This window comes from Amblyomma maculatum, chromosome 7, assembly GCF_055883805.1.
Source record: "Amblyomma maculatum isolate TAMU_Amacu chromosome 7, ASM5588380v1, whole genome shotgun sequence".
Classification (NCBI taxonomy): Eukaryota; Metazoa; Arthropoda; class Arachnida; order Ixodida; family Ixodidae; genus Amblyomma; species Amblyomma maculatum.
In genome coordinates this window covers 129,323,283-129,336,291 of record NC_139350.1, presented here as the reverse complement: position 1 = coordinate 129,336,291, position 13,009 = coordinate 129,323,283, and the positions used below count along the sequence as shown (strand labels likewise).

General features: G+C 44.1%; 1 protein-coding gene across 17 annotated transcripts in view; it reads left to right on the top strand.

The window, feature by feature from the left end:
* Positions 1-13,009, top strand: part of mask (multiple ankyrin repeats single KH domain) — a 165,565-nt gene that overhangs the window by 25,086 nt on the left and 127,470 nt on the right. For all 17 annotated transcript variants that reach the window (XM_084609470.1, XM_084609463.1, XM_084609474.1 and 14 more), the window contains 2 exons: positions 1,298-1,466; positions 3,662-4,065. In XM_084609470.1, the coding sequence (XP_084465596.1) occupies positions 1,298-1,466; positions 3,662-4,065 (573 nt within the window). The remainder of the gene's footprint in view (positions 1-1,297; positions 1,467-3,661; positions 4,066-13,009) is intronic.

The window sequence follows — 13,009 nt, the reverse complement described above, 5'->3', positions numbered from 1 at the left end:
ATATTCCACAAAGTGAGTTGTCCATAATAAGAGATCCCAAAGAAAAATGTAAATAAAAAGTGTGCTATGGCACTATGATGGAGGTCTGCTTATACGTGTAGTGGTGGCCATTAAATCTGAAATTAGACAGTTTTGGGAATTACAAGCTAGTTATCTCGGTCACTGTTATGCTTGAAATAATGCAGTGCAACTTGACATGTCTGCCACTCTATGGTATGCTTGGTGGCTTAACTTCTGCAACTGTTCACATCACCACGTGTCGGCACTTAGTCACCTGAAAACTACTGGCTACAGTTTTCTACATGGTACCAGCTGCAAAGATTTTTCTTTTTTTTTTTTTCACAGCAATTCATGCAGTGTAACAAATGGTAAAGTGCATTGACTGTACCTCTGGCGATGATGATTACTAATGTTTATTGGCACAAAGGAATCTGAGGCCGAAGAGCGGCGGACACTGACATTGGATGGTTACTATGTGAAATGGCAAAAAATCATGAAATGCTGTGAATGTAAAAAAAAAAGAGAAATCCTCTGTAAATAGCTGGAAATGTAATCAGAAATGTAACTATAATAATATATATAACTATATAATAACTATATAATAACATAAATCAATGTGCTTGATACTGCGAGGCCTCAAACCGCAGAAGAAAATGGCCATTCGTACTTTTTACAAGCTACATTTGTCTAATGTTCTGCACTCAAGATGTAGGAAATGAAATGTCTGGTTGGAGCATTACAGACTAATTCTGACCGCTGTCCATTTTAACCAGGAAAAATGTGTGAGGATCAATGATGGGCCTTGTGTATTTTGTTCTGGTTGATCGTCTGCAGAGCGAATTGTCACATTTATGAGATGCGAGTACATTGAAAAAGTTTGTTCCCAGAAAAACTGTCCATGCTTGAAATCCATTTAACAGGGGTTGTGTTAAGCATCACGACTGTATCGAACGCCTTGGCTTCAAATGGAGGCCGTGCTTACCTTTGCTGCTGGTGTACAGTCCATTTTCACTCTAATTCAAAGTGCATCACTTTGCAGCTGCAAAGGAAAATAGTTTCAAAATCAGGCAGGTTATATAGCAATCATTTTAAAGGTGCATATAGCTTGCATACAGTGCTTGACACTAGGCGCTTGTTTGAGTGCGAAGGCAACATAGAGCACCAGATGCTTGATTGAGTGTGAATACATCGAGCGGTGTTTGGTTGCACAGGTGAGCTGCAGTGATGCAAAGGTTGTGCCAGCTCAAGCATTGTTGTGTGTGGTTGGAGAAAACTGTTGTGGCCCCACACAATGCAGGCCGAGTCATTCATCTTGGACCCAGAAGAGCTGGAGGAAGGGCGCGTGCTGGACACGAAGTTCCTGCTAAGCTCATCAGAAGGTGGTGGAGGGGAGAGCCCTGAGCTGCAGGTGGGCACTGTTGACCCTGACACCCAGGCACGCCTTGAGGCCCTGCTTGAAGCCACAGGTGAGTGGCTAAATGATTGAGGTATTAAAGCTTTGCATCATTAGAGGATATGTGGTCGCAGTCCACTGTACTGATGTGAAGCACTCAAGTACTATTGTGGTGAATAAAGAACTGATAGGCATTATATGATGTGATGTCCGACGGTCTTCAGTCTTCAAGTGTCTTGTGTAATTTGTGATATCGGGTAAGCGTGGTGTGCACATAGTGCAGTGGACTGTTTTGAAGTTCTAGTAGCGGTGTGACCTGGGGTGTCCTTTGGAAAGGGACAACTGGATTAAAATTCTGCTTTTTATGAATGGCAGAGACTGCTTATGCTCAGCTTAGATATGTCAAGCGAGTGCCACCCAGATGTTGACAGAATTCATTTACAGATCCTGTGTAAAAGTGCAGAAACATGCAATTATGTGCCATTTTTTTTTGGTTGGAACACTTCATTCTTTGCAAAAATAACAAAATGCCCTCTCTGCGTGTTTGGTCACTGTGTGATGTTCATGTGCATGAGGGCAAGGTTGGGTTGTAACAATATGGAATTGCAAAGGTTGTGCTTAATTTAGTTTGCCCTGTGCTTGGTGCTTTCCAGTGCTGTTATCCCTGTGGCCTAGCCAGGGGCAGGAATCTTTCCTGGAAGCCCACTGTCTCCCGTTTAAGATGCTAGCGCAAATTCATTTCATGGAGGCTGGAGGAAAGCCTAGCGAAGTGTTGTAAAACAAGCTTCTTCTTTGTGCGCTATTCGAACCACCACTGGCAAAAAAGGAGCATACTCCCTGATACTGGTGCCTTGGACAACCCTGCTATCGCTGCATCTTATCCCACCACATGCGTGCACAGGGAGTCATTCCTTTATAAAAATCAATTTCATTCAGTCGCCAGGTGCGTTGCAGTAGTTGAAACTCGCAAGTTTACTGCCCCTGACCTAGCTCTTCTAAGGAAAATTGTCAGTGCACTAGACCTGCTCTATATCTTTACCAGTTGCATGCATCACGTTTGGCTTTCGCATCGCCCTCTGCCAGAGGTCACCTTTTTTCTTGGGCAGTGTCTGGCTGCATGGTCTAGGGGTTTTGCAGCTGTCGAACACCAAGCGGAGTTTTTTGAAAGCTGCAGCTTCACCCTTTGTAGTGCTTCTCAAAGTTGCAGTTACAGTAAATGTGATGAAAAGCCTTGTCACAGTAGCCTTTTTGAGGCACCTGGTTGAAATTGATATTTGCCAGAAGCACCTAGTCTGTCTCACCTACTGCCCATTTTAGAGGTACGTGGCAAATTTTATTGCGCATTCTTTCTGGTGATATGCAAGGATTTACTAAGTGTGATGTGAAGTTTGCCAGCACCAAGTAAATAAATTTCATCCCTCATGTTGTTCAGGTTTCAGCAGTGGAATGCTTTTGAGGCCGTGAGGCATAAAAAAAAAAAACACACACCTATCCTATAGTTGCGTGCTCCACTGCTGTAATTCCAGCTCTTGGAGCTGGCCGGCATAACGGTTTAAGGGAAATAAAATGACACGTGTATAAAATACAAATATGTAAGGTGGCAGTGTACATTGCAGCTATTTTTTGCCCCCCGTTTCCTGGAGTCATCTTTGACATTGCAAATTCCACTAATGCCATGTTCATCACTGCAAGAAAAAGACTGCCCAGCGGTAATTTTTCTATGCTTCTTTACGCCCCATGCTGGCTGAAGATGATCAAGCCCGTCTGTCATCGTAAATAACAACAAAGGTGGCTACGACGTAATCTGTAGATTTAGTTGTGGCTTGTGCGACGTCTCTGATTTAACTGTGAATGCATCCTTGAGCCAGAAGTCAGTTACCCTCGAGCCTGTGGGCTTTCTTTAGGGCCTTGATTAATTGTTATGGTAGAATGCACATCATATGCTTGGTTCACCAAGAATGGGTGCTATCGTATGAATAATAACACTTTTTGTCTGAAATGAAGACCTAGAAATAGCTTTTCACTTTACCTGGGAGATGACAGTAGCCGCTGTCTTACTTGTATTTTGAAGCCACAGGGCATGTACTGATTTTTGAAGTTAACATTGGTAGATTTTGTGCTTCAGTATTTAGTTGGAGTAGTTGGAGTCTCTTGAAACTTTGAAATGTCGTGGTTTATATTTGTAGCTCATTTGCTGGAGTGGAAGATTAATTGGGTAATGGGAATTGGCTATGATGCGAGCACATTGGATGACCTTTGTGGATGCAGGGCTAAGCAAGCTGTCCCTAGAGGGAAAGCAGTTTGCAGACCCAGAGGTTCTTCGGCGGCTGACAACGTCTGTAAGCTGTGCTCTGGATGAGGCGGCGGCTGCGCTTACGCGCATGCGGGCCGAGCACGGCGGGGGTGTCCCCCATCAGCAGCAGCAAGTACAACAGCAGCAGCAACCACAGCAGCAACAGCAGCAGCAACAACAGCAACAGCAACAACAACAAGCATCATCCGGTGTTGTGGCAGCTAGCAGCAGCCGGACCCTGGCGGAGGCGTGCAGTGAGGGGGACGTGCGTGCCGTGCGTCAGCTACTCGACGAGGGCCGCAACGTCAACGAGGTCACTGAGGAGGGCGAGAGCCTGCTCTCCCTTGCCTGTGCCTCGGGATACTGCGAGTTGGCACAGGTGCACTTCTCTCTCGCACTCCCCCCTGAGCTTGACTTAAGGGTGGCTGATGCTTCCTGTGCACCATGCTGCATCTTGCCTTGTGGGGAGACTAAAGCACTGTAAACTATCTGCTTTCCTCCAACGCTTTGTGGTCTCTTGTCACTCTGGCATGTAATAGCTGTTGTGCTATTGCATCCTGTAGGTCAATATGGCTCGCATGTGCACACTTTGGTGGTTTGGTCTAGCTGTCACATATTTCAGGGGCAAAAGAGAACCCTACATGTGCATGCTAAAACTCTCCATGCTAATTTACACACGGCTTGCATATTGCAAACCTCCCCCAGTGTTCAGGTAGTGCACGCAATTCTTTTTAAATAGGGGTTGGTCTTTTCAGTTCAAACCAAAAGGCGCCAATACAAAGTATGCCGAATTCACTTCTTACAATTGTGTCATGGCTAAGCGATTATTCAGTACCGACTGAGCAAGTCGCAGCAAAATTCAGAATGTTGTGGTAACAGTATGATGGCAGACAAAAGTTAGTACTGCGATTGTGGGCTGTGAGGAATTGACATGTAAACTTGCACACAACGTTGTCAGTGCTTAGGTGAGAGTCATCTGCAAGGGTGACCGTCACTTAAGTACTTGTTTTCACTGCTTGTAAGAATGCGGCAACTTTTGAAACCATAACAAGCAGCCATTGGTGTGAAGCCATACATAAATGGCACAAAATTGTGTTGTGGCTTTCCCTACGGTCAAGCAGCAGTTCTCTCACTACCTCGCCATGTGGTGCGCTGTGCTCTTGTCTAACGCAGAGTGCAACCAAAATATGACAACCAAATTTTTAGATAAACTGAACTTTTACTTCCCTTCCCCAGTCATTTACCTTCAGTTCCTTTTATAAAGTAGATAAGTCTTAATGACTATTTAGTGATGTGATAATATTGCGTACACTGCTTGATAAGAAAAAAAAAAACTAAACTATACTGCTTCCAACTCCAAAGAGACATTATATATTTTACCGATAAAAGCTGAAAATTTGTTTGTGAAAAATAATGTGCGTCGAAAAGAAATGGCATTCTGATATAAACACTGACAATAAATAGTCCGCCATGGAATAAAAAACGAAAAATGGAACCTTTAATCATGTACTTATATTAGCACTGTCCTGGGTCGGCTCATTTTTGTTGGTTGGTCAGTCCACGCAGCTGCACCTCTGCTACGCTCTGTCCATGTCTGCCCTGCACACGTGCTGACATTGTGCACTGTTGCATCTGTCCATGAATGTCGAACATTGTGGCCAAGCTAGCACTGTTGCGGGCTTCACTGGGAGCCCACTTTGCCAGTACAGGTCGCAAAGTATGCCTGGATGAAAGGACGATATCCTCAAAAGATAAATGGGCCTCTGCGGAGACAAGTGTGAGACAGTATCTACTGCAGAAAGGAATGCCATACTGCATTTTGTGCAGTAATCCAGGCCAAGCATTTTTTTTTTTTTTTTTTTTGCATGACATTAGGTGAAGGAAATGTTTCCCCAAACCTGTTTTCTGTCATTTCAAGCCATATTCATTTAAAAAATAGGTAAAATATGCCTCAAATGAACTTGGATAACTTGTTTGCAAAGGCAGTCGCCCATTATTTATCTTCTCCTGTGAAGTGCAGTCTTGCCAAAATCAGTTAAGTACACCATAATTGAACTATGTCGTGTTGGAGCCGCGTGATAGGCACCTTGATTATGGAAGTTGGATTTAGAGCTATAGGAGACTAGTTCCAGCTGCTTCAATATTGGAAGTAACTTCTCCCTGTGTGACCCTGAGTCGAGTGCTAGATGTGCTTTGATAGCCTCCCAATGGGAGTGATTCAGTTCCATTCATACCGCCATCTCAGCTTCGGCATGTGCTACTGTGGTCTTGAGGCTAGCTTTTGCAGCTCTAGCTGGTTCCTAGAGGTAAATGAATGCAGCTGCAAGTGAATGGCATATAAAGGGGATCAGAGGTGCAGGCGGTGTTGATATTTAAGTGAGGCATGCATGAAATATATGTGCTTAATTACAACACTTGCAGTTTTAAAGGAAATGACATGGACAGTCAGCTCAGAGCAAATGCTTGAGCTCTCAAAGACCGAGTGAGGTTGTAGGTTCTGGAGTTGGGTGACGCTCACCGACTCAGTGAAACTATGTGAGTAGAATTTCCTAAATTGATGTCAGAAACTGTACTACAATTTTGCGCATTGAACAAGTGACGCCATAGTTGCCCGCTTATAACCTGACAGGTCTTCTGATGGTGCAAAAAATTAAATGGCACATTTGTAATGCAAAGTAATATAGTGCTTAATGCAGCAGTTGTTGAAGGCCCATAATGAAAGTGCACAAGCGTGCAATAGCTTGGCAAAATCGCAAGTGCTCACTCTTCAGAAATTTGGTCAACCTGCAGCAGGCTCAGTCCCCCAACTTGTGTACACTCGTGCTCACCAAACTTATCAACTCACTCCCTTCGACTCTCGACTCATCTGGGCTCACTCACCCATTTCGACTCACGATTCACCTGGGCTGACATACTCAACTAATGACTCAGCTGGACTAATTCATTTGGGCTATCGACTCTTGAGTTACTCGGACTTGTTTACTCAATGAGCTGAGCAACTTCTTTAGTCGTAGTGGCCCTGACCAAGGCAATTATTTTTAGGTAGGAGGCTTGTTTTTGTTTTTTTTGTGCTTTGGTTTAGTTGGTCGTTTCCCTTAATGTGTGTGAAGGGCTATGTGCGAGTTTTACTTCGTTATCAGATGCAATTAATTTAATTGTATAGGTTGTCAGCAGGCATAAACAAAATGTCCTGAAGGACTTGACAAGGCCTCTGTGCACCTTACGTTGCATATCAGTGGCAATATTCCTTGTGTGAAAACTGTGCAAAATAGATCAGGGAACGCACACAAGAAGACATTTCACAGATGTCCCTCTTCTGGTAACCGAGAGACGGTGGCCAAGGTACTGCGCTTCTAAGTGTTCTTTGTCACAGCAGTAAATCTTTCCTTCACTGTCAGTAAACGAGAAAAAAAAAGGTGCACACTGTCGTTATGAAATGATCATGATCTGAACTTAGGTTTGCGGCTCGGATCATAACCTGAATTCGATTTAAGCTCACGGCTCTGATTGTGATCTGTACACGAGTCCTCACTCGCTCATGACTCTGATCATGATTTGGATCTGAGCATGCGTTAGCCCGGGTAAGATACTACCAACCTGGGATACATACAGGTGGTATTTCCATGTGTAGAAGTCTGGAGACAATGAAGTGCATGTTGGTGCTCTGCTGTCTGGTGCTGAGCTGTGTGCCCCTGCAGTGGCATTTTAAAGAAATTTTTCCACTTCCCTACTTGCTTAAACTCAATTTGCTTGATAAATGGACACAAAGGTTCGTCTTAGCAGTAATTGTCATTTATTATTTCAAGTGTATGCTAACATGCCAACTGTGCCAATGGATGCAGGCTGTTTTCTTTAGGTATTTTGGTGGAACTTTTTCACAGGTCTTTGTCCCATGTTCAGTGTTGATTCAACCGTTGGAAGTCTGCACGCTCAAGTTTTTTGTCCTCCTCTCCATCCTCCCCCCCTTCCTCACCGCTTCCATCCCAACCCCAGTAAGTTGAGCAAGCAGGCTGTGCCTCTCCTAGACAGAAATCTAAATACTGCTGGATATTTCTCCCCATGCATGTTTGCATTTTTCTCTGTACATTAATAGGTTGGCTTTCTGACAAAGTTCAGTTGCTTCGTGATCGAGGGGGCCACGGTCTAAAGCCTAACAGTGAAACAACAACAACAAACTCTTGCATTACATTCAAAGCATGGTTCTGAATGTAGTGCGAGGTTTTTGCTAATTTTCAACGACACACGTGCGTACGCAAAGGCATAGGAATGTACTGTGCAAAAATGGTATTCTAGTTACATTCAATAATTTCCTTTATTTGATCTTCATAGCCACTAAAAGCTCGGGACATGACGTTACCATACTATTTCTGAGACTTCCAAGCTACATGAAGGTAGGTGTGGACACGTCTCTCCCCATGTCTGCATCCGTTTTCACAGTTTGGTAGGTCTGACGACGCTACAGCCACAAACCAGCTAAATCCAAGAGGCGTCTTTCCTGAAGCATTACCATGTCTCATGCCCCTTGCAAGTGTCTGGCACACTGTCCTGGCTACTTCTGCTCTCCACAGAGAACAAAACCTGTGAGTTTTCTTTTCTTTTTGCACCCTTGTGCTGTTTCAACGAATGTTACCTCAGCTGCCAACTATTTTGGCAAGCTGCCCTATGGCCGAAGTCCAGCTGCCACCATACAAAGTCATAAGCACATCAACGGTGCCAAGGCTGTCTCATTAACCTCCCCTCCACTCACGCGGCAATAACGGCGCCACACTGGCTTTTTGGTTGCTGCAGTCGAGCCCTGTAAAGAACCATTAGTTGTTAAAGCCCAGAGTAATTATATTAGTGGTGCAGTGCATTCTGTGAGACAGCGTTTGCATGGCGATCTTATGGCATGCGCAGGAGCCGCTTGTCTTGGTACCGTGCAATGTTTAAAACGAGAGTTTCTTTTCCCTTTTGTAGCTTGTTTGGCGTGTGTTTCATAACCGCGTGATGCACGTTGTCTTCACACATGCGGCGCCCGGCAGCGTTCGTCCACCTTCCCTTTCCTTATGTCGAGGTTCAGGTGTCCACAGCAAGAGTGTGACAAATGCTGCATCTTTGCTTTCCCATAAACCAATTTATAATAGGGAACATTCAAAATTATAAGTGCTCTGGCAACACTGGTAGCGGCAGCATGTTTGGGCATAGTCAAATTTTCATTGTTGATTGCTGTGTCTAATGGGGTTGAACATGTGCCGCCTCAGTATTGTGTTAGCTATCATGTAGCAGCCGCGCTCAGTCAATTCTGAAATTGGCAGCGGACCTTATTGGGCTTCCTAAGCTGACTGATGCAAAACTGGTGGCGTTTTGCATGCACAATTATCCATCCAGCAGGCAACAGCGGAATGTCTACCGCTCCCGTTGAGGCTCCTTCTGTGTCAACGTGCACGCCAGAGCAACTGATCTGGGTGGATATATTTCATCAGTGCAACAAAGTGCTCCTAATTTTGGAACCCTGTGTAAACATGAGCCTCATTTGATGCTTCAAAACGGTCCAAAAGGTGGCAGTCCTCGATCTTTCTGCTTAAGCTGCCACTGCAAAATGTGGTTATCATCTTAAAACTTGTAAACTCCAGCTTCTGGCTCTGCTTGCTACAGTTTGTTCCTTGGAATACTGTAGTACAACTTGAGTTGCTCAATTTTTTAGGCGTGTTTCTCTCAGTGCTGACATGTTTGAGGGGGAACTCGGTTCTGTTCGAGATGACAGCTGCTTGTCTAATTTGACATAGGTTTCATTTAGCATTTCTGCTTCATTCTGGTCATTTGCTTCAATTGTAGATACCTGTGGTTGTGCTGAATTTTATGCCTCTTGCGGCTATGTATATTTGTACTCTTGCGGAGCCTTCCTTTTCTTTAATGTTTTACGCATATTCATGTAAACACTGAGGCTACCACTTCACTTGGTACTGAGGAATCGACTTACAATGCAACTGAACGAGCACAGGTATGGCGATATGCATATTACACACGTAGACTGCACAACTCGCTCGGAATTGGAGCGCCCTGTGGAACTGTTTCTCGTTAGAGCACACCATATTTACTCGCAATATACATGAATGCAATTCACTTGTAAATAGAAAGTTACCGATTTTCATCTTGCAAGTTCAAGTCACAGGAGTACTTGCTATGACAGAAATGAGCAGCGCACAAACAAGGCAAAGCGCGACGCATGCATTGTGTCATCTTTCTTTGATTAGTCTGCAGTAATATTGCTTACATTTACTAGAAGGCGACTATGCGAAGTGGGCTCAAACAAGCTGCTTATTGGCACTTGTTATGTGCAACCAGCAGTGGCATGCAAGCGTGCGTATGTGTGAATGAAATGTCTTTCATCAAAGGCAGCGTGAGTCAAACGTAAAATGAGTAGACGTAAACTACGAAGGAATAGCATATGACAGTGACGCACGACAGAAGCAGTAGTGAGCAATGTTGGCACGATCCCAAACAGGCAAGCAGCGCTGTGCGGACTGTTTTCTATCTATCGCATTTACTTTTTAAAGCGTGTCATGTGAAATCGCCTATAACAACTTATTTCTATCTCATTCCCCTACTCGTCTTCATAGCTTCGCTATATACAAAAAAAGCACACTGCATTGTTTGCGGGAGGGAGAGCTTCAAACATTTCACTGAACGGCATGCAGCTGCCACGAATATCGTTTTCGAAGCCCCTGACTAGGTGGTGTGTAGTATGAATTTTTCCTCCTAGATGGCCCGTTTTTGAGTATCTCCTATTTGCTGCGAGATCGACAGAGGTGGTGCCACTGTCGCTCAGAAACGCACGTGGCGTAGGTTTGCTTGCAAATTTACGGCAGGTTTCTTGGCGAATAAAACGTGTATTCTGCAATGCATTAGCGATTTACTATTGAGACTGTTCCAGCATTGCAGGAAAAATCCGATTTCGCCAGTGCAGCAGCAAAAGCACGGATTTAGAAAACACAAGGCAGGCAACCACCCGTCTAAGATTTACTGGCGTCGTTTTGCATGCTTTTTGCTGATATATATATATATATATATATATATGTATGTTGTGCGCGCATCGCTTGCCTCATGACAGCTTTGTTTTTCTTATCACCTTTTCAACAGTGTGTGCGTGTCTTACGAGAGTGTCAGACAGGCAAATTTAGTATCAAGCCCACGCAGATGCATGGTCTTCAGTGCTTTACAATGAATACACACCCCGATTCATTGTATCGTACTTGACTCCAGAATTAAGCTTGATAAATGTAGAACTGATAGTGTATTGCTCGGCGGGTCACCGTAGACTGAGTTCACATCAACTGTGGATAGACAGCCACCGCAGGCACAAATATATTCCCCAAAAACCTCACCGCACAGGAAAGCTGACTATTCAAGTGTAGAGCGCTGAGTGGATTGAGTTTGCCGAGCTCACGAGGTGAATGCTTCTTGCGGCCAATGTCAGAGAATCTGATATTGTAGCACGGAGCCAGTTATATGCATTTCTGATGTGTGTGATGCTGATGAATGGTAAATTAGTTTTGTAAATAGTTTTTACAGCGTCAATAAACTTCCACATAAATTTTACACACTTGACAAAATTTAGAACTATCGGCGATAAATTTTCAATAATGTTAACGTGCAAGCTACGTATCAGCCGCGGCGAAGACATCGTAAAAAACTGCTTCATGGGCGCTTCATGTTCTGGCAAGGAATTTTGAGAAGCTAAAGATCTCTCTGTCACTGTAATTATGGAGCAGTGACCCAATCTTATGCGAAACAAAATATTAGTGTTCCTTGCAAAACAAGTGCCGAATATAAAACTATCCCGAAAGAAATGAAGTTCATCTTATCATGCGACTATAAAAATGTATTTCCGATTTAAGCACAATAGATAAGCCTGTATACGAGGCTATTTTACTCCCCTTGTCAGAAACGAGTTTGCTCGGGAGACAGCACTTAAAAGGGAATGGGCTACCAGCAAAGCAAATTGGTCTAGGTGCATTGTGTTGTGTTTAGTGCAAGAATTAGGTGCTGGGAAGATATGTTTTTCAAACGTTCAAGCACTTCTCTGAAGCAAAATTTGCTCACTGCCACGAATGTGCAGAAGCCTTCAACAGCAAAAACAAAAAAAAATGCATATGGGGTTTAACGCACCAAAGCGACGTTTGTTACGACGAATGATGTAGTGGCGGGCTGTGCTGCTGACCACCAAGGGTTGTTTAACATGCAAATTCCACGGCAAAGGAGCGCCTTGCCTGTGATTGAACCCCATTGTCGAACTCGGCAGTCGAGTGCCTTACCACTGAGACACCGCGATTGAGGCTTTGCAAAAAAAAATAATTGAGCACTGCAAATCGGCATTGCAGTTATGCGAAAGCATGGATGCTGCTGTTGGTTGCTTGTAGTTGCTTAATTTGTTTCTTGTTTACCCCTTTTAGCCTTTGGTACTTTCAAATTGCGTGCCAATCACTTCCTATGCCCTTTTTCGGCTCTACTTCCGGTTGCGTGACTTCACGTTAATTCACTTGTTTACCCATTTTAGTCTGGTATTTTCAAATTGTGCACCAATCCCTTCCTATGCCCTTCTTCGGCTCTACTTCCGGTTGCGTGATGTCACATCCTCGGGAAGGAACAGCAGTTTACATTAGGTAGCGAAATACTGGAAGTAGTAGGCGAATATGTCTACATAGGACAGGTAGTAACCGCAGATCCGGACCACGAAAAGGAAATAACAAGAAGAATACGATTGGGATGTAGCGCATTTGGCAAGCACTCGCAGATTATGACTAGCAGCTTACCGGTATCGCTCAAGAGGAAAGTATACAACAGTTGCATCTTGCCTGTACTCACCTATGGGGCTGAAACGTGGAGGCTAACCAAGAGAGTTCTACTTGAGTTGAGGACAACACAGAGGGCTATGGAACGAAAAATGGTAGGGGTAACATTAAGAGATAGAAAGCGTGCAGAGTGGGTCAGAGAAATAACTCCAGTTACCGACATTCTAGTAGAAATTAAGAAGAAGAAATGGACATGGGCAGGACATGTAGTGCGCAGAGAGGATAACCGATGGTCGCTGAGGGTAACAAACTGGATTCCAAGGGAAGGAAAGCGTAGCAGGGGGCGGCAGAAAGTTAGGTGGGCGGATGAGATTAAGAAGGTCGCAGGGGTCAAGTGGATGCAGCTAGCACAGAACCAGGTTAAGTGGAGAAATATGGGAGAGGTGCAGTGGGTATAATCAGGCTGATGATGATGATGATGACATCCTTGACATCACCCTAATTGACTGAATTAACTATTTTCTATTTTAGTCTTTGGTGCTTTCCAATTGT